This window comes from Schistocerca americana, chromosome 2 (assembly GCF_021461395.2).
Source record: "Schistocerca americana isolate TAMUIC-IGC-003095 chromosome 2, iqSchAmer2.1, whole genome shotgun sequence".
Lineage (NCBI taxonomy): Eukaryota > Metazoa > Arthropoda > Insecta > Orthoptera > Acrididae > Schistocerca > Schistocerca americana.
Window position 1 is genome coordinate 376,733,016 of NC_060120.1, and position 22,100 is coordinate 376,755,115.

Here is a 22,100-nt window from a genome sequence, read left to right on the forward strand (position 1 = left end):
GGCTAATCTGGCGGTCTCATACTGACCGAACGACATAGACAATTACACTTAAAATGGGCATGGGGTCACCGCGAATGGACGTCGATCAACTGAAACGTGTCGCCTGGTCGTATGAAACATTCCTTGTTCCGCACTACCGGCCTGAGCGCAGCTTAGGATATCAGTTTTTAAAGTTCAGTAAGGGGTTAGCAATATGGGAACGTTCGATTCCACTTGAAATACAAGTACGTACACAGTTTATAAGTGATTAACATTTTATTTGTATTAAACACAGTTTCCCCCCCATGAACCAAGGACCTTGCCGTTGGTGGGGAGGCTTGCATGCCTCAGCGATACAGATGGCCGTACCGGAGGTGCAACCACAACGGAGGGGTATCTGTTGAGAAGCCAGACTAACATGTGGTTCCTGAAGAGGGGCAGCAGCCTTTTCAGTAGATGCAGAGGCAACAGTCTGGATGATTGACTGATCTGACCTTGTAACATTAACCAAAACGGTCTTGCTGTGCTGGTACTGCGAACGGCTGAAAGCAAGGGGAAATTACAGCCGTAATTCTTCCCGAGGACATGCAGCTTTACTGTATGATTAAATGATGATGGCGTCCTCTTGGGTAAAATATTCCGGAGGTAAAATAGTCCCCCATTCGGATCTCCGGGCGGGGACTACTCAAGAGGACGTCGTTATCAGGAGAAAGAAAACTGGCGTTCTATGGATCGGAGCGTGGAATGTCAGATCCCTTAATCGGGCAGGTAGGTTAGAAAATTTAAAAAGGGAAATGGATAGGTTAAAGTTAGATATAGTGGGAATTAGTGAAGTTCGGTGGCAGGAGTAACAAGACTTTTGGTCAGGTGATTACAGGGTTATAAATACAAAATCAAATAGGGGTAATGCAGGAGTAGGGTTAATAATGAATAAAAAAATAGGAGTGCGGGTTAGCTACTACAAACAGCATAGTGAACGCATTATTGTGGGCAAGATAGACACAAAGCCCATGCCTACTACAGTAGTACAAGTTTATATGCCAACTAGCTCTACAGATGATGAAGAAATTGATGAAATGTATGATGAGATAAAAGAAATTATTCAGGTAGTGAAGGGAGATGAAAATTTAATAGTCATGGGTGACTGGAATTCGTCAGTAGGAAAAGGGAGAGAAGGAAACATAGTAGGTGAATATGGATTGGGGGGAAGAAATGAAAGAGAAAGCCGCCTTGTAGAATTTTGCACAGAGCATAACTTAATCATAGCTAACACTTGGTTTAAGAATCATAAAAGAAGGTTGTATACCTGGAAGAATCCTGGAGATACTAAAAGGTATCAGATAGATTATATAATGGTAAGACAGAGATTTAGGAACCAGATTTTAAATTGTAAGACATTTCCAGGGGCAGATGTGGATTCTGACCACAATCTATTGGTTATGAACTGCAGATTGAAACTGAAGAAATTGCAAAAAGGTGGGAATTTAAGGAGATGGGACCTGGATAAACTGAAAGAACGAGAGGTTGTAGAGAGTTTCAGGGAGAGCATAAGGGAACAATTGACAGGAATGGGGGAAAGAAATACAGTAGAAGAAAAATGGGTAGCTCTGAGGGATGAAGTAGTGAAGGCAGCAGAGGATCAAGTAGGTAAAAAGACGAGGGCTAATAGAAATCCTTGGGTAACAGAAGAAATATTGAATTTAATCGATGAAAGGAGAAAATATAAAAATGCAGTAAATGAAGCAGGCAAAAAGGAATACAAACGTCTCAAAAATGAGATCGACAGGAAGTGCAAAATGGCGAAGCAGGGATGGCTAGAGGACAAATGTAAGGATGTAGAGGCTTGTCTCACTAGGGGTAAGATAGATATTGCCTACAGGAAAATTAAAGAGACCTTTGGAGAGAAGAGAACCACTTGTATGAATATCAAGAGCTCAGATGGCAACCCAGTTCTAAGCAAAGAAGGGAAGGCAGAAAGGAGGAAGGAGTATATAGAGGGTTTATACAAGGGCGATGTACTTGAAGACAATATTGTGGAAATGGAAGAGGATGTGGATGAACATTCCATTAGAACTACTGATGGCCTTGGGAGAGCCAGTCATGACAAAACTCTACCATCTGGTGAGCAAGATGTATGAGACAGGCGAAATACTCACAGACTTCAAGAAGAATATAATAATTCCAATCCCAAAGAAAGCAGATGTTGACAGATGTGAAAATTATCGAACTATCAGTTTAATAAGTCACAGCTGCAAAATACTAACGCGAATTCTTTACAGACGAATGGAAAAACTGGTAGAAGCGGACCTCGGGGAAGAGCAGTTTGGATTCCGTAGAAATGTTGGAACACGTGAGGCAATACTAACCTTACGACTTATCTTAGAAGAAAGATTAAGAAAAGGCAAACCTACGTTTCTAGCATTTGTAGACTTAGAGAAAGCTTTTGACAACGTTAACTGGAATACTCTCTTTCAAATTCTGAAGGTGGTTGGGGTAAAATACAGGGAGCGAAAGGCTATTTACAATTTGTACAGAAACCAGATGGCAGTTATAAGAGTCGAGGGGCATGAAAGGGAAGCAGTGGTTGGGAAAGGAGTGAGACAGGGTTGTAGTCTCTCCCCGATGTTATTCAATCTGTATATTGAGCAAGCAGTAAAGGAAACAAAAGAAAAATTCGGAGTAGGTATTAAAATTCATGGAGAAGAAGTAAAAAGTTTGAGGTTCGCCGATGACATTGTAATTCTGTCAGACACAGCAAAGGACTTGGAAGAGCAGTTGAACGGAATGGGCAGTGTCTTGAAAGGAGGATATAGGATGAACATCAACAAAAGCAAAACGAGGATAATGGAATGTAGTCAAATTAAATCGGGTGATGCTGAGGGGATTAGATTAGGAAATGAGACACTTAAAGTAGTAAAGGAGTTTTGCTATTTAGGGAGTAAAATAACTGATGATGGTCGAAGTAGAGAGGATATAAAATGTAGACTGCCAATGGCAAGGAAATCGTTTCTGAAGAAGAGAAATTTGTTAACATCGAGTATAGATTTAAGTGTCAGGAAGGCGTTTCTGAAAGTATTTGTATGGAGTGTAGCCATGTATGGAAGTATAACATGGACGATAACCAGTTTGGACAAGAAGTGAATAGAAGCTTTCGAAATGTGGTGCTACAGAAGAATGCTGAAGATAACTTGGGTAGATCACGTAACTAATGAGGAGGTATTGAATAGGATTGGGGAGAAGAGAAGTTTGTGCCACAACTTGACTAGAAGAAGGGATCAGTTGGTAGGACATGTTTTGAGGCATCAAGGGATCACAAATTTAGCATTGGAGGGCAGTGTGGAGGGTAAAAATCGTAGAGGGAGAGCAAGAGATGAGTACACTAAGCAGATTCAGAAGGATGTAGGTTGCAGTAAGTACTGGGAGATGAAGAAGCTTGCACAGGATACAGTAGCATGGAGAGCTGCATCAAACCAGTCTCAGGACTGAAGACCACAACAACAAACAACAAACACAGTTTGCACAAACTACAACACTTCTACCACCAACAAAACATATACCTTCACACTCTAGTACTAAAGAAGGTCGTAATAGAAAGACAATTCTGTAAATCACAGACGAACTACGGTTTTAGCGTTTGCATTCGACCTCTGTCGATTCTGCTTATTGAGGACATCATGAAGTACATCGAGTAGTCACCAACTTGATTTCAGTATTTTGGTAGCTAATGTGCAGTATTTGGTAGTTCTCATGTTTGTACTTGCATATTACAACCCCACCCCAGTGCCACATCACATTAGGGCTCTCTCCAAAAAATGTAGTTTTGGTGCATATATTTGCTGTGCTAAGCGGTCTGGAAATCTGGAACTACGATGTCGGTCTATGGTAATGTGCTGACAACGATTTCAGTGGAAAAAATGGAGCTTTATCTTTAGTATGAGTCAACTTTTCACTTAAGAGGTGATAAACACAATTGTAGGAATTGGGACTTAACCCTGCCGACCCCGGGCGCAATGCGGGATAAAGGCGGTAGCAAAAGAAAGAAAGAAAAAAGATAGGTAGATCTCAAACAGTAGCGGATATTCTAGCCAGCAGTGACGTGCGCCAGTTACATCCCATCCCGGACCCTGCTAGTGGTGAGGATAATGAGACGCTGTAGCGTTCGTCAGGTGGCTTAGGGCCGCGTGGTGGCGCGTGTGGGCGGGGGACGCGGACCGCAGAGGAGCCGGCGGGCAGGGACACACCTTGGCAGAGTTCCATGGGCCGCAGGCGCAGCTCGCGGCGCGCGTGGCACGCCTCGGCGCGCAGCGCGCACGTCGAGGGGTAGACGCGCAGGTCGGAGGCGCAGAGCGGGCCGTCGCGCGGCGCCGCGGCGCAGTCGAAGCGGCAGGCGCACACCGCGGGCCCGCCGCCCGCCGGCTGCTCGCACGTCGCGCCCAGCTCGCACGTCGTCTCCTCGCACGTCGCCTCCGGGTACGGCCACTCGCCCTCCTCCGAAGGCGACACCGTGCCCCCGGTCGTAGCTGCACCACACAATCACACTAGCACATCCGCCACTTTGATTCTGCCCGGCGTTTACTCTAAAGAGGATCTCACGCTGACAATATTGCCCGATACTCAGTTGGTTCAAAAATGGTTCAAATGGCTCTGCCCACTATGGGACAACTTCTAAGGCCATCAGTCCCCTAGAACTTAGACTACTTAAACCTAACTAACCTAAGGACATCACATACATCCACGCCCGAGGCAGAATTCGAACCTGCGACCGTAGCGGTCACGCGGTTCCACACTGTAGCGCCTAGAATCGCACGCCCACTCCGGCCAGCACTCAGTTGGTGTTGACTGTCTCAGACTGATACTCACGGTTTGCGCAATATACTGAATAATACTGCAGGTCTTTAAAAATATTCACTATACTGTATACGAAGTGTGTGAGAAAAGTAATGACACTGATTTTTATCTACCAAAGATTTTATTTTTTCCAAATGGTTCAAATGGCTCGAAGCATTATGGGACTTAACAGCTGTGGTCATCAGTCCCCTAGAACTTAGAACTACTTAAACCTATCTAACCTAAGGACATCACACGCATCCATGCCCGAAGCAGGATTCGAACCTGTGACCGTAGTAGCAGCGCGGTCCCGGACTGAAGCGCCTAGAACCGCTCGGTCACAGGGCCGGCTTATTTTATTTTCAAACAACAATATTGTACCCTTCAAAGTAGTTTCTTTCGGCAGCTGTTGTACACTCTTGAACTCGTCGTTCCCAGGCTTGGGAACAGCGCTGAATCGCTTCAACTGGTAGGGCCTCAAACATGTTGGTCACATTCTTTTGAATAATCTCCAGGATCACGAAATGACGTCCTTTTAAGGGAGGGAGGGGGGGGGTTGGACGTCAAACGGGCCGACCTGAAGCAGGAAAGGCCCCACAGGGCATTTTAATTTCCACTGTCCATACTTTTGCAAATAAATTCATAAAACTTTGTCAGCATGACCAGGAAGGAAAATGTGGAAATTTTTGGTAAGGACTATGGGACCAAAATGCTGAGGTCATCGCTCATTAGGCTTACACACTACTTAATCTAACCTAAACTAACTTACGCTAAGGACAACATACACACACCAATGCCCGAGGGAGAACTCGAACCTCCGACGGGGGGAGCCGCGCGAACCGTGACAAGGCGCCCCTAGAACGCACTGCTACCCCGCGTGATTGTCCAGGAAGAATTCAGGAGTCACACTGATAGCAGTTAAAGTTCAAAAACATAACAAAATAATTTTTTTACATGTGAAATTTCATCATTTTTCACTTATTATTGGCTGCATTTGTTGCTATAGGTTCACTTTTCTTCAAAGTAAGAGAGACTCTTCGATGAATTTTGCACAGCAAACAAACCATACTTACAGCTGTATGAAACTCCGGAATTTATATAATTTATGAAAAAATGAGTGAGCTGTTACATTTTAAACTTCATGTTTGAAAAAAAAACTCAAATTTTATAGTTAATTTTCTCAATTTTTACCACAGTTTGTAATATATTTGGAAAATTCTAGAGATTCATAACACTGTAAGTATAGTTTGCATGCTGTGCAAAATACATCGCAGAATCTCTATTACTTATGAAGAAAAGTGTACTTATAGCAACAAATACAGCCAATAGTAAGTAAAAAAAATGATGAAATTTCACAAGTAAAAAAAATTTATTTTTTTCTGTTTTGAACTTCCATTGCTACTATGACTGTGAATCCTGAATCCTTCCTAGTCATGCTGGCAAAGTCTCATGAATTTATTTGTAAAAGTATAGACAGTGGAAATTAAAATGTCCTATGGTGCCTCTCCTGCTCTGCTCCAAGTCGGTCCGTTTCACATCCTACTTCTGAGGTCATTAGTCCCCTAGAACTTAGAACCAGTTAAACCTAACTAACCTAAGGACATCACACACATCCATACCCGAGGCAGGATTCGATCCTGCGACCGTGGCGGTCTCGCGGTTCCAGACAGCAGCGCCTAGAACCGCACGGCCACGTCGGCCGGCAAGACAGAGTTTTAGCTGACAGCTTCCGGACATAAATATTGACAATTAAGTTGTGCCGTTCTTGGTCTCGCACTTCCGCGCAATATACTGAAACAATATTATTCAGCCAATAATACTGAGCGTGTGACGGCTGCTTAAGACGTCTCTCACCCCTGTAGCTGACGGGAGTAGCGGTATTGACACACGTCGGATGGCCTCGATTGGTACAGGCAGTTTTCTCGTCTCGTCCGACATGAACAATCTTAAATAGCAGACAATATTGTGTTCACTGCGTTTACGTATTCGTCAACGAATGCTCACGTAACACGTGGAGTTAAGGACCACAGAAGTGTTGCATCTAATTGTGTATGAAGTAGTTTACATTTAGTGAGATGTTTTCAACGAAGGTAACCTTTGCACTCACTATTAAAAGCTAAGGTTAGCAGCGACTGGTAACAAATGAACATCTCTAGGAAATCACACGCCGTCTTCTGACTTCTATCGAAACAATTACTCCTATTATCCCATGAACTGAGAGTCCCGTCGGGGTGAACTATTAACACACTACTGGCCATTAAAATTGCTACACCAAGAAGAAATGCAGATGATAAACGGGTATTCATTGCACAAATATATTGTACTAGAACTGATATGTGATTACATTTTCACGCAATTTGGGTGCATAGATCCTGAGAAACCAGTACCCAGAACAACCACCTCTGGCCGTAAGAACGGCCTTGATACGCCTGGGCATTAAGTCAAAAAGAGCTTGGATAGCGTGTACAGGTACAGCTGCCCATGCAGCTTCAACACGATACCACAGTTCATCAAGAGTAGTGACTGGCGTATTGTGACGAGCCAGTTGCTCGGCCACCATTGACCAGACCTTTTCAGTTGGTGAGAGATCTGGAGAACGTGCTGACCAGAGCCACAGTCGAACATTTTCTGTATCCAGAAAGGCCCATACAGGACCTGTAACATGCGGTCGTGCATTATCCTGCTGAAATGTAGGGTTTTGCAGGGATCGAATGAAGGGTAGAGCCACGGGTCGTAAAGTGCCGTAAATGCGAACAAGAGGTGACCGAGACGTGTAACCAATGGCACCTCGTTCCATCACGCCGGGTGATACGACAGTATGGCAATGACGAATACACGCTTCCAATGTGCGTTCACCGCGACGTCGCCACAAACGGATGCGACCATCATGATGCTGTAAACAGAACCTGGATTCATCCGAAAAAATGACGTTTTGCCATTCGTGCACCCAGGTTCGTCGTTGAGTACCCAGTCGCAGGCGCTTCTGTCTGTGAGCAGCGTCAAGGGTAACCGCAGCCATGGTCTCCGAGCTGATAGTCCATGCTGCTGCAAACGTTGTCGAACTGTTCGTGCAGATAGTTGTTGTCTTGCAAACGTCTCCATCTGCTGACTCATGGATCGGGACGTGGCTGCACGATCCATTACAAATGGCTCTGAGCACTATGGAACTCAACTTCTGAGGCCATCAGTCCCCTAGGACTTAGAACTACTTAAACCTAACTAACCTAAGGACATCACACACATCCATGCCCGACGCAGGATTCGAACCTGCGACCGTAGTGGTCGCGCGGCTCCAGACGGTAGCGACGATCCGTTACAGCCACGCGGATAAGATGCCTGTCATCTCGACTGCTAGTGATACGAGACCGTTGGGATCCAGCACGGCGTTCCGTATTATCCTCCTGAACCCACCGATTCCATATTCTGCTAACAGTCATTGGATCTCGACCAACGGGAGCAGCAATGTCGCGGTACGATAAACCGCAATCGTGTTAGGCTACAATCCGACCTTTACCAAAGTCGGAAACGTGATGGTACGCATTTCTCCTCCTTACACGAGGCATCACAACAACGTTTCATCAGGTAACGCCGGTCAACTGCTGTTTGTGTATGAGAAATCGGTTGGAAACTTTCCTCATGTCAGCACGTTGTAGGTGTCGGCACTGGCGCCAACCTTGTGTGAATGCTCTGAAAAGCTGATCATTTGCATATCACAGCATCGTCTTCCTGCCGGTTAAATATCGCGTCTGTAGCACGTCATCTTCGTGGTGTAGCAATTTTAATGGCCAGTAGTGTATATATTGGAGCGCCTCTACTGTTCTTAATACATTTTTAATTAATTCATCTCCCTTCATAGCCTTCAGTAAACAAACATCCTTCTGAATATGTTTAGTGCATTCATCTCTTGGTCTCCATCTATGATTTTTACCCCCCACGCTGCCCTCCAATACTAAATTGGTGATCCCTTGATGCCTCAGAATATGTCCTGACAACCGATCCCTTCTTCTAGTCAAGTATTTTACATTAAGATACACAAACAGAAAATCTAGTATGACGAGCGAATCCAGGATCTGGACTAGATGGGGTGAGGAGTTGGGCTGATGGTGGGGTTGGGTGGATTGTGTGTGTGTGGGGGGGGGGGGGCGGGGGGGAGGAGGAAAGGGGGAAGTGAACAACTCATATTAGTTTTGTGGATAAGGAAGGGTAGGAGGAAATTTAACACATTCTCGTGCACAGGAATATTCAAAACTATTGAAAACCTGTGTTTAGTAATGAGAGAACATACTAATGCTACGTTTTGATAGACAACTTCTAGTTACAATTTACCAGAGGGTTTTAATTAAACTGCAGCTACTCACAGGGGACCAGTGAGGGCTGTAGCGAAACTTGGTAGATATTCTAATGCGTTAATTGGAAACCGATTTACGCTGGAGAAAAGCAATTCTAGTTTTGGCTACCAGGTGCAAATCTGGCTCTGTGAATGCAACGAAGACTTATAAAACGGGAAATGGGAAGAATAGGTCAAACAAGTGAAAAAGGCGTAATGTTGATTTTATTGTTAGCCGCCGTTTACACAGTTTGTTCAAAATGAGCGCCAGAGATGCATCTGTAAAACGACGTGATCAACAGTTGCTTTCAGCAATTCTGGTGGAATCTCAGCAACTTATTCCTGTCTACTGGTCTTCAGGTAGAAACCGAACCTGTTCCTAATAGAGGCGTTCTTTCAGATATCCTCAGAGCTAAAAGTCACATGGATTCAGATCAGGTGATCTTGCAGGCCATGTATCTGGAAAACCTCTGGAGATAACGCGTTCAAGCAGATCTTTCATTGGAGAGTGACCATATATTGTCTGAAAACAATGGCCTGCACACAATTGCGTTGTTCCAAAACGTGAATCACATGTTTTACAAGGACGTCTCGATAACGTGCAGACGTCACCGTACACCTGACAGTCCCTCTGAGTGTTTTCTCTTCAAAGAGGAATGGACCGAGAATAAAGGTACTTATGAATCAGCACCACATGGTCACATTTGGCGAGTGCAATAGCTCTTTGTGCATAACACGCAGATTAACAGTACCCCAAATTCGGGAGTTCAAAGTGGTTCAAACGGCTCTCAGCACTATGGGACTTAACTTCTGAGGTCAGCAGTCCCCTAGAACTTAGAACTACTTAAACCTAACTAACCTAAGGACATCACACACATCCATGCCCGAGGCAGGATTCGAACCTGCGACCGTAGCGGTCGCATTGTTCCAGACTGAAGCGCCTAGAACTGCTCGGCCACACGGGCCGGCACAGGGTTCTGTGTATTTATTGCACCCGTAGTGTAAAACGTACCACGTCACTCCATAGAATATCGTTCGGACACATGTCATCAACTTCGATCCGTGCCTGAAACCAAAGAGCAAAGTCAGAACATTGCTGCGGATCATGAGGTATCAGTTGCTGCACCTTCTGGACCTTGTGTAAAACAGACCGCAAAACGTCTTGTGCTGTTGACTATGGGATGAACAATTCTCGCGACACTGCAGGAGCAGTAGCACTACACCGGACTAAGGGTCAATTACAGCAACGGCCACGACGTCAGTAACTCCCACCGGGACAGGGAGCCTTTCTCTTCCAGGTGCCGCAACAAGCTCACCTGTGTTTCCGAATATCCATACCATTTTCATTAAACCATTTAATCACCTCAGGTCTGTCCTCAGATCTTTCATTCGGCGATACTCTCCCAATGTACCACTGTAATTGCTGAAACTTCCTGGCAGATTAAAACTGTGTGACGGACAGAGACTCAAACTCGGGACCTTTGCCTTTCGCGGGCAGGCGCTCTACTATCTGAGCTACCCAAGCACGACTCACGCCCCGTCCTCGCGGCTTTACCTCCGCCAGTACCTTGCCCGCGAAAAGCAAAGGTCCCGAGTTCCAGTCTCGGTCCGGCACACAGTTTTAATCTGCCAGGAAGTTTCATGTCAGCGCACACTACGCTGTAGAGTGAAAATCTCATTCTGGAAACATCCCCGAGGCTGTGGCTAAGCCATGTCTCCGCATTATCCTTTCTTGAAGGAGTGCTAGTTCCGCAAGGTTCGCAGGAGAGCTTCTGTGAAGTTTAGACAGAAGAAGACGAGGTACTGGTGGAAGTAAAGCTGTGAGGACGGGGAATGAGTCGTGCTTGGATAGCTCAGATGGTAGAGTACTTGCCCGCGAAAGGCAAAGGTCCTGAGTTCGAGTCTCGGTCCGGCACACAGTTTTAATCTGCCAGGAAGTTTCATATCAGCGCACACTCCGCTGCAGAGTGAAAATCTCATACTGTAATTGCTGCCATTCACATAAAACAGTTTCGCTAACAGCGCCCGCGCTCTCTTCTCGATGGCCATACAGTTTACTCGCGATATGACTTGCAAAATGACAGCGTGGATGCCATACCGTCATACGAACAGTGTACAGCGCCAGATTTGCACCAGGTGGCCAAAATTTGAAGTAATTTTCTTCCAGCGTAAATCAGTTCCGCATTAATGCATTAGCATATCTACCAGGTTTCGTTGCCATACGATAATTACAGCCGACACTGGACCTTTGTGGGTAGCCGTAAAACGACAACTAATATTTATGATTGACAGTGGTATAAGGCCTATATTACAGGAGCAGAATAAAACTCTCTAGAGCCATGAGCGCAGAATTACGTCCTCTAAATACTCAATATACGTTACATGTTCTGGGAATCTTCAAAGTGATAATGTATTGGCACTTCTGCCTACGTGGCGGGGGATGATTTCTGTTTGCGAAGATAATACTTTTTTTCCTCCCCTGCCTCTTACTGGGCACTCTATAATCTACTACTATCGCTACCACTGCAATTAGATGCGTATGGAGGAAAGGTATAAAAGTTATAGAGAAATAAAGGAGGAGGGGAGTAAGAGGAGAAAGAATTGATTACTAACATCACAGTTATGAGTCCAGCATAATTTGTAACCTCCAGTCTTCTACATTCTAATGGTTACATACATGTTATGTACGGAGGTATTGTTAGCTCGCTCTGAGATTTAATTATCGTTCGAATTCGATTAGCAAATACTTAACAGTGCTCTTATACGAATCGCACACGAAGTATTAAGTCTTAGCATATTGTACATACGTCCTACTCGATTTTTTTCTTCTTTTTATCAATGGTAGAGTTCTCTTTAGTCGTAGGCTTCGGGTTCAGAAGTTCCTACAGCATGAAACTCAGACTTGACTCCGTCGTTTGAATCTGATGTGATTCCACTTCTTTGCAAGCAAATGATAAACCTTCTTGCAAGTGGGAAAAGTCTCAGATCTGCTGCCGTTTGTTGTTCGTCCACTTCTTCAGTTCGTTCTTGTTGCCTATTGTACGTTCTCTCATCTCCTCTAGTTCGTAACAATGGCTACCGTTCTGACAGTCTGCGGTGCTCCAGAAGTCGTCGTAATGTCAGTTTGAATAACTGTCTGGCTGCAAACAAACCAGTTTTCGGACTCAGGTCACGTGACATGGCGATACGATCCTGTACGGCTGAGTAAACAATTCTGTACTCTCAGGTGCTAATCTCACGGGCCCGTTTAGATTCTGCACGACATTTAGTATGGCTCACATGAACCCATAGATTCCACATTCGTATGACAGTACCCCACCGAACAGATTTATCGTAGTCTCTATAGGCCACTATTCCGCTGCTGTAGAATTCCGACACTGCAAATAGACTTTTCTCCTTCTTACATGAGCAAAAAAACTACATGATCTGATCTAGTAACATCATCTTCCCACAAGTAACCAAAATTCATATGCGATTTCTGGATGAGAAAATATTGCATGATATTTTCTTGTATAAAACCTAGATGGTGTTATTCCTAACTACAGGGCTATTACAAATGATTGAAGCGATTTCATAAATTCACTGTAGCTCCATTCATTGACATATGGTCACGACACACTACAGATATGTAGAAAAACTCATAAAGTTTTGTTCGGCTGAAGCCGCACTTCAGGTTTCTGCCGCCAGAGCGCTCGAGAGCGCAGTGAGACAAAATGGCGACAGGAGCCGAGAAAGCGTATGTCGTGCTTGAAATGCACTCACATCAGTCAGTCATAAGAGTGCAACGACACTTCAGGACGAAGTTCAACAAAGATCCACCAACTGCTAACTCCATTCGGCGATGGTATGCGCAGTTTAAAGCTTCTGGATGCCTCTGTAGGGAGAAATCAACGGGTCGGCCTGCAGTGAGCGAAGAAACGGTTGAACGCGTGCGGACAAGTTTCACGCGTAGCCCGCGGAAGTCGACGAATAAAGCAAGCAGGGAGCTAAACGTACCACAGCCGACGGTTTGGAAAATCTTACGGAAAAGGCTAAAGCAGAAGCCTTACCGTTTACAATTGCTACAAGCCCTGACAGCCGATGACAAAGTCAAACGCTTTGAATTTTCGGCGCGGTTGCAACAGCTCATGGAAGAGGATGCGTTCAGTGCGAAACTTGTTTTCAGTGATGAAGCAACATTTTTTCTTAATGGTGAAGTGAAAAGACACAATGTGCAAATCTGGGCGGTAGAGAATCCTCACGCATTCGTGCAGCAAATTCACAATTCACCAAAAGTTAACATGTTTTGTGCAATCTCACGGTTTAAAGTTTACGGCCCCTTTTTCTTCTGCGAAAAAAACGTTACAGAACACGTGTATCTGGACATGCTGGAAAATTGGCTCATGCCACAACTGGAGCCCGACAGCGCCGACTTCATCTTTCAACAGGATGGTGCTCCACCGCACTTCCATCATGATGTTCGGCATTTCTTGAACAGGAGATTGGAAAACCGATGGATCGATCGTGGTGTAGATCATGATCAGCAGTTCATGTCATGGCCTCCACGCTCTCCCAACTTAACCCCATGCGATTTCTTTCTGTGGGGTTATGTGAAAGATTCAGTGTTTAAACCTCCTCTACCAAGAAACGTGCCAGAACTGCGAGCTCGCATCAACGATGCTTTCGAACTCATTGATGGGGACATGCTGCGCCGAGTGTGGGAGGAACTTGATTATCGGCTTGATGTCTGCCGAATCACTAAAGGGGCACATATCGAACATTTGTGAATGCCTAAAAAAACTTTTTGAGTTTTTGTATGTGTGTGCAAAGCATTGTGAAAATATCTCAAATAATAAAGTTATTGTAGAGCTGTGAAATCGCTTCAATCATTTGTAATAACCCTGTACTTTCTATGGTTGCGTTGAAATGCTTATTATTTGCATATCCAAGTTTGGCAACTTGATGTTTATTGCATGTTGCCTTCACGATGTTGCAATTTTAATGGTTAGCAGTGAATTGCAGGCTCTGTAAAATTAATAACTTAACGAATAGTGTTAGTCTCAATCTCAGACATTTCGCGGATGACGCACATGTCTATGAAATTCTTCGCGATAAAATTTGTGGTAATATCCGTTCATTTTGACTAAATATTAGGTAGTTGCAAAGACTGGCAGTCAGCACCTGATGCAGACCAACGTAAAATTGAAAAGTTCACGAAAGATAAAACTGTAGTAGCTTTTGGCTAAACTATTTGTCGGTCGGGAGTCCTTGATGCCAGACAGATGCCTGACAACAGAAATTTATAATGGTGTGAAGTTGAACGGGTGCGTCAGTTGTAGATAAAACATGTAACAGCTCTGATTTATTGATGTATAAGGAACTGCATAGTGTCTACGAAATGAACTACATGCAAAATACTTTCATGGTGATATTTCGAAAAACTGAAAATTGTATGGCATTCATATCAGGATGAGCTAATAAGGGACATCGTAAGTAGTTAAACAAGGATAGCACAACTGAATACAAATTAATTTGACCGTCGAGAGAGGTTAACAGAAATTTTACAAAATGTAAACTGCCAAACACACTGAGAACAAATCAAATACTTCGTGAAACCCTACGAAGAATATTACAAGAGGTGGTTTTCAGGGAGTAACCTAGAAATATTCTGACGTATTTACATATCGCTATACTAGTGCCCACAATAATAAGTCTTGTAACAATCGTTTACTACAAGCAGATATTCTTCCCATGCTCAGACGCTCAGTCAGGAGGAAATATTAATGAGTGATACCACAAGGAAACAGCCTCATTCATAGATTTTTTTTGGTGATTTCTATGTGTAGACCAAGAAGCAAATGTCTGACGGTATTTCATTTTTCTTGTTCATTTCTTATTTCTGAAGTCATGAACAGTTTATACGGGCTGCTCTGTCGTTTGATCTATTGTCGGCGGAAACTAGAAAAATTTACTACTCTTGAGTTGTTCATTGCTGGAAAGTGAAAATGATTCTGTCGATTACAAATCTCAATAAGTGAAAGTTAGTATTGTGACAGAAGAAGGAAGAGGTTTTGTGGATCGCATTGTGGCACTTAAAAATCTACGTCTATAGGAGTGTCGACCAGACTTTCATATAAAGGAGTCTTCCTATAACTGCAGCAGAAAATAAGCAAGGGGTCTAATTTTTGTGAAAACCTCTCCATGGGAAAGCATCGTCTTTGACAACTGCCGGCCCGTGTGGCCGAGCGGTTCTAGGCACTACAGTCTGGAACAATGCGACCGCTACGGTCGCAGGTTCGAATCCTGCCTCGGCCATGGATGTATGTGATGTCCTTAGGTTAGTCAGGTTTAAGTAGTTCTAAGTTATAGGGGACTGATGACCTCAGAAATTAAGTCCCATAGTGCTGAGAGCTATTTGAAGCTTTAACAACTCTTCCTTCTTCTAAAATATGAATCAGGATTTTCTGAAAAAATATTGAAAAAATATAAAGTAAGTGCACGAAAAGTTTGTTTAGCCTAAAACGCGAAACGTGTCCTATGTGGATGAATGCAAAGAATGGTAACTTTAAAAAAAATCTAGAGAAATATAATTTTTCAGTGACTGGTTACTTTATACTGCAAACCTATAGCATAAAAATACCAGCCAACTTCATAAGTACAACTGCTCAAATTCTAACGGTAAAGTTCTCATCAGCTCTATATATTACAGCTGAAAAGACGTACAATTCATTGGAATGGATGTCTACTTAGGAATCAATTCATCATATAGACGTCGATATTTGCTTGGCAATTGAATAGTGTTGACTGCAATGTGCTCTCGTATTAATGTGTACAGTGTGGCCAGCGTTTATTTAGGCTGAGGAGGTGAGGACAGAAACTTGTGGAAAAATGACTGATAAAAAGGGTCGGTAACATCTGAGAGTTGGTGATGTAACACACAATTGAATTTTAGAAGGAAATTTACTGCCTTAAAAATAAGCTGATGAGCCAAAAAAAAAAAAAAAACTATGAACATTGCGCACAAGAAGACTGAAAGCCGCCGGATGGCAGCACAAAAGCATATATGCGAAGCAGAAACGAATGCGGAATCTTTCTAGCGACGATATGGGTCGGAAATTGAGAAATCCTCTGACATAAGCAACGTTGACAAAGGGCAGATTGGCAACGAGCATCTTGCGAACGGAGAAGATTGTGTGCTATTCGTGCGATAGTTTCGTGTTTCGTGAGGTTCTCAGAGCTGGCTCTGGGGGCGGGCTGTGGGGGCTGGTGGGTGGGCTGAGGGATGGGGGTGGGGGTGGGGGGGAGTGGCTGAGGGGGTTGAGCGGAGGGGAGGGGGAGGGTGAACCGTGCGACCCCCCAGGGCGGCAGGTTTTTCACGTCGACGACAGTTTTGTATAAATGAAGAAGGTGAGAATAAGCTGAAACTACAAATCATTTATAAAATCTGTTGTATTACTGAAAACTGTCTACGGTGTTGTGAAACGTATGACAAGAAAGGCCTGGAGTGGGGTCATCTTAGCTACGTCTTTCAAAATAGCAAAGGCTGCTACTGGTAGTGTTGGCAACTTTATTTCTACCGGGCGGCTACGCAACACTTAAATGCAACAACATCAGCCTGAAAGCCCCTACGGAAGCAAAAAAGTTTATAGTAAAGAAATAAAGATAATTATCAACATAAGATGGCCTAACAATTCCTTACATACCTTTAGGAGCGTCGCTGTGAAAAGCTCTTTATAATAAGTAAAGAAAGAATAAGTAAAATGTACATTGCCCGGCACGTGTCATAGTCTTTTAAATTCAGTCGTTGTGATCACTGGGTCATCACGTTCGTCCGATCTGAACCAGATAAATCACATCCGGGACACATTGGGCGTCTGATGCGCACCCACAAACTTCCGGCTATCAATTTATGGGAATTGTTTGACCTGTGTGCAGACAGCTCATGCCACATGCCTCTCTAATCCTACTAACAAGGGAACCTCCCCATCGCATCCCCCTTAGATTTAGTTCCAAGTTCGCACAGTGGATAGGCTTTGAAAAACTGAACACAGATCAGTCGAGAAAAGAGGAAGAAATTGTGAGGAACTCTGAAAAAAAAGCAAAATATACAAACTGAGTAGCCCAAGCGCAAGATAGGCAACATCAAGGACGATGGCAGCTCAGGCGCGCCGTGGTCCCGCGATTAGCGTGAGCATCTACGGAACGAGAGGTCCTCGGTTCAAGTCTTCCCTTGAGTGAAAATTTTACTTTCTTTATTTTCGCAAGGTTATGAACTGTCCGTTCGTTCATTAACGTCTCTGTTCACTGTAATAAGTTTAGTGTCTGTGTTTTGCGACCGCACCGCAAAACCGTGCGATTAGTAGACGAAAGGACGTGCCTCTCCAATGGGAACCGAAAAAAATTTGATCGCAAGGTCATAGGTCAACTGATTCCTCCACATGAAAACACGTCTGATATATTCTATACGACACTAGTGACGGCATGTCCGTCACATGACAGGAATATGTTGTCAACCCACCTAACTTGTATATTTGGCGAATGGGTAAAAAGATTCTTGCTTGCCCGATTTAGTTTTTCTTGTGGATGCATACTACGGCGCACTTACATCGCATCGGACGGACGGACAGATAATAATTGTCTGAAAATAAAAAAATTAAACTTTTCACTCGAGGGAAGACTTAAACCAAGAACCCTTCGTTCCGCAGCTGCCCACGCTAACCACGGGACCACGGTGCTACCGAGCTCTCATTGTCCTTGATGTTGCCTATCTTGTGCATGGACTACTCAGTTTGTATATTTTGCTTATTTTTTTTCATAGTTCCACACAACTTCTTCCTGTTTTCTCGATTGATCTGTGTTCAGTTTTCCAAGGCCTATCCACTGTGCCAACTTACAACTAAATCTGAGGGGGGTGCGATGGGGAGGTTCCCTTGTAAGGACTACTAGAAAATCTCATACCATACAAAATCGCTGCCGCATTGCGATTCAGAGGTGCACCAACACTGATATAACTTAGAGTGCAACGGCAATGGATAGAAAAAGATATCCGTTCACGATTAGGATAGATACAGGAGCACATCTATACTGCCGCAGTTTATATGACCGAAAAAAAAAAAAAACAGTGGGAACAGCAAAGAAAGCGTAATGTACACAACACCGAGTGACATTGGAGAGAACTACATTGTTCTTAACAACATTATGCTTTTGACCGGACAACGACCTTGCCGCGGTGGTAACGTCGTTTCCCGTTAGATCACCGGAGTTAAGCGCTGCCGGGGTGGGCTAGCACTTGGATGGGTGACCATATTGTGTGACGAGCGCTGTTGGCAAGCAGGCTGCGTTCAGCCCTTGTGAGGCAAACTTCATTGAGAAGTAGCGCCTCCGGTCTCGTAAACTGACATGGCCGGGAGAGAACCACATGCCCCTACGTATCCGCATCCAGTGATGCCTGTGAGCTGAGTATGAACCCGTGGCCGGTCGGTACCGTTAGGACTTCATTCCGTCATCGCTGAGTGTGCGTTGAGCAAAAACAGCAAACATGACACGCGTATGTCTCCACTGAACTGTGTGTGGAGAAATTTTGGGAGCCTGTATCTGTTCGTTGAATGCTACGCTCGTTATCAGTCCGGGATTGTTCAGTAAAACGACTTTTTCATTCGCCATATCAGTTTTTTTAGAGGAATTTTCCTGTGTTACACGTGCACTACTTTCCACGAATGTGAACACAATAAAGGATATTATTTTCTATTACTATTATTATAAAGGACTTGCACAAGTTTTGTGCGATACATTTCTGTTAGCAGTAATGAACACTACTAACAAAGCAATATTAATTCACTTTACACACACACACACACACACACACAACACAGCTGTTCGTCAATTGCTTTCCCTAAGGTGTTTACAAAATATTGTGTATGTTTGTGAAATCTTATGGGACTTAACTGCTAAGGTCATCAGTCCCTAAGCTTACACACTCCTTAATCTAAATTATCCTAAGGACAAACACACACACCCATGCCCGAGGGAGGACTCGAACCTCCGCCGGGAGCGTACAAAAATTTTGATTTTCCGTTTTGTAATGAGTTGGTACATACACCCAATTTAAGAGCCCCAATGACGTGTTAACGAGGCCTGGCGTCGTCGGAAACATCGTTTTTTTTCCTCATTACAAACAATATATTGCTTAATGTGTCATTTAATATGTCAGATCGATAGAAATTCCATAATTTCTCTGTTAACACATTCAGTTTGACTATACTTGCGACAGAACCAAAATGCAGGTTTCCAGCAGCCTCGGAGTAAGGTTGCTGTATCACGGAACACACTTTACAGTATGTTCTGAACTATAACGTAATGAGATATTTCGAACAGAGCGACCTCCTTCACATGAACCCGTGTGGCTTCAATAAATATCGGTGATGCGAATGCCAACTTGCGTCCTGTTCACAAGACGTCCTAAAACCCAGGGATCAAGGAATCAGATTAATGTAATGTTTCTTGGCGTCCGAAAAGCTTTTGACACAGTCCCACAACGACACTTATAAACGAAAATACGATCACATGGGGTATAAAACGAAATTTATGAATGGATCGATGATTACTTACTAGGAAGGATACATCATGTTATCCTGGATGTAAAGTAATCGAGAGATTTATAAGTAACTTGTGGCGTGTCCCAGCATCCCAACGCTGTGTGTTGGGATACTTATTGTTCATATTCTATATTAGTGGCTTGAAAGACGTTATTAACAGTAACCTCACACATTTTGCAGATGGCGTATTGTGTACAATGAAGTATTGTCTCGAAAAAGTTGCACAAATATTGCCATGTCTTGATAAGAGTTGAAAGTTCTGCAAAGAGTGGCAACTTGCTTTCAGCGTTCAGAAACTTAGAATTAAAAAGAAACGTAGTATCCTTAGATTACAATATCAGTGCGTTGTAAATGGTACCAGTCAATTCAAACATGTATTTGAATGCAACAATTTGCGGGGCTGTGGAACGGAATCGTGATATAGTCTCAGTCATAGGGAAATCAAGTTGCAGACTGGTTCATTGGTAGAGTACTAGAAAAATGCCGCCATTCTACACGAGAAATTGCTTACAAAATGATCACGTGGCCCAACCTAGAATATTGCACAAGTATGTGGAACTCATACGAAATAATACTATCAGAGGTTATTTAACGTGTACAAAGAATGACAGCACCAATAGTCCAAAGTGTGTTTTTCCTATGGGAGAGAATCACAGAAAACGCTGAAAACCTGAACTGGCAGAAATTTGAAGAAATACTTAAGCTAATGCCCGAAAACCTCCATGGAAAGTTTCAAGAAACATAATAAAGTGAGGAACCTGGATACATACTACAACCTTTTACGTACCCTTCGCGTAGGAACCGTGACGACAAGATCAGATTAACTACAGCGTGAGAGAAGTATACAGGAGGTCATTATTCCAGCGATCAATATGTGAAGGGAAACGGAAGAAACACGAGTACGTCGTAAAACTGACTGTACCCTCTGCCATGCAAATACACAGGGTGAACAGTAATAAAACCGACAAACTGCAGGGAAGAATTCCTGGCAGGAAATGGAGGGTAAAGGTCCTATGAACATGTGTGCGGAAAGGGACGGTGTGTGTGCGACAACGATAAATCGCCCCGGGACATATAATACAGAGCTGCATCGCAGCCACGTCACAACATATGTTCATAGTGGCTTCCATGAGATGGAATGCCACGCAGGATACACATAATCATACTTTGGCTTACACGATGTTGACTGGCCCTTTGTCTGGAGCTTGTACTACGGTTCGCCTCAATATCCTGTAGATCTCAGTCCTTCAAATCTGGTGTACGCATGGTCCGCCGCCTCCCTTGCGCTATCGTCTGTCTGAAAGGACCCACAATCACTCAAACGTCCTAAAAGGACTTGAATTGTTGTGTGACGTGTTTGGTGTCTGTAAGGGTACTTGTTTTGCTATAGCCTTGCTGCCTTTCGACTGTTTCCATCTGCTTAATGATACACAAACACCATCTCGGCTTGTTCCCTACATGAATACCGGACCACTCTGCTGCATACAGTACGTTCCGACAGTCACACAGCCTGCAGCACCCAGTGAAGGCACGGCAGGTGATCAGAGGAGCTTTCATTCGTCAGTGCCATCTCCGGACACATGTTCATAGGACCTTCTTTCCTCCATTTGCAGTCATGAATCCGTCCTTGCAGTTTGCAAGTTTTATTAATGTTCACAGTGTATAATTGTGGTACAGACATAGACTCGCGTGACAGTCGATCTCAGTTGCTTCTGCAAGGACTGCTGGCGCCTTGCGTTCTACTGTCACCGTCAATAATTATCTCACATCTGAATATCACAACAGAGTAATATGACGTCTTCCTTGAGGTTGGGTATGCAACATAAAATGAATCGTTTAACAATATTTTAAAATTGAAACAAATTAGCACTCGGTCTCAATTAATTTTAGTCTTATTGACAAGGTTTCAACACTCCTAAGAGTGCCTTCATCAGAATTAAACAATTAAAATGACATTTTTATATATTTTGTGACTAAAGCCCTTCTGGCCTGTTAATTATTTTTATGTGACATACTGCCTCTGTCTTTTGTTGTTAGTCAGTACTTACACTTTTTATATAAAAATGTCTTTTCCTATAAATATGTGACTATGAAACAGGCCATTTTAATTGTTTAATTCTGATGAAGACATGCTTAGAAGTGTTGAAACCTGTTCAATAAGACTAAAAATAATTGTGACCGAGAGCTCATTTGTTTCAATTTTAATTTAGAAACGCTCACTGAACCAAGTAGCCCTGTGCAAAACTTTGTAACAATATTTTGTTTGTCAGTAGAACCGAACTCTATTTTCCATTGATGCAGGCCATCGTAGTGGGGAGTATTTATCTGAACTGATTTTCATCAAACTTTACAGAACCAAAACCGAAAATATCTGCCAAACACGAGAGAAAACT

The 22,100-nt window shown here is 43.5% G+C and overlaps 1 protein-coding gene across 1 annotated transcript in view; it reads right to left on the reverse strand.

Annotated features, from left to right (window-relative positions):
- LOC124594035 (agrin-like) overlaps positions 1-22,100 on the reverse strand; it is a 536,557-nt gene that overhangs the window by 117,967 nt on the left and 396,490 nt on the right. Inside the window, exon 10 of the mRNA XM_047132385.1 lies at positions 4,089-4,499. Coding sequence (XP_046988341.1) covers positions 4,089-4,499 — 411 coding nt within the window. The remainder of the gene's footprint in view (positions 1-4,088; positions 4,500-22,100) is intronic.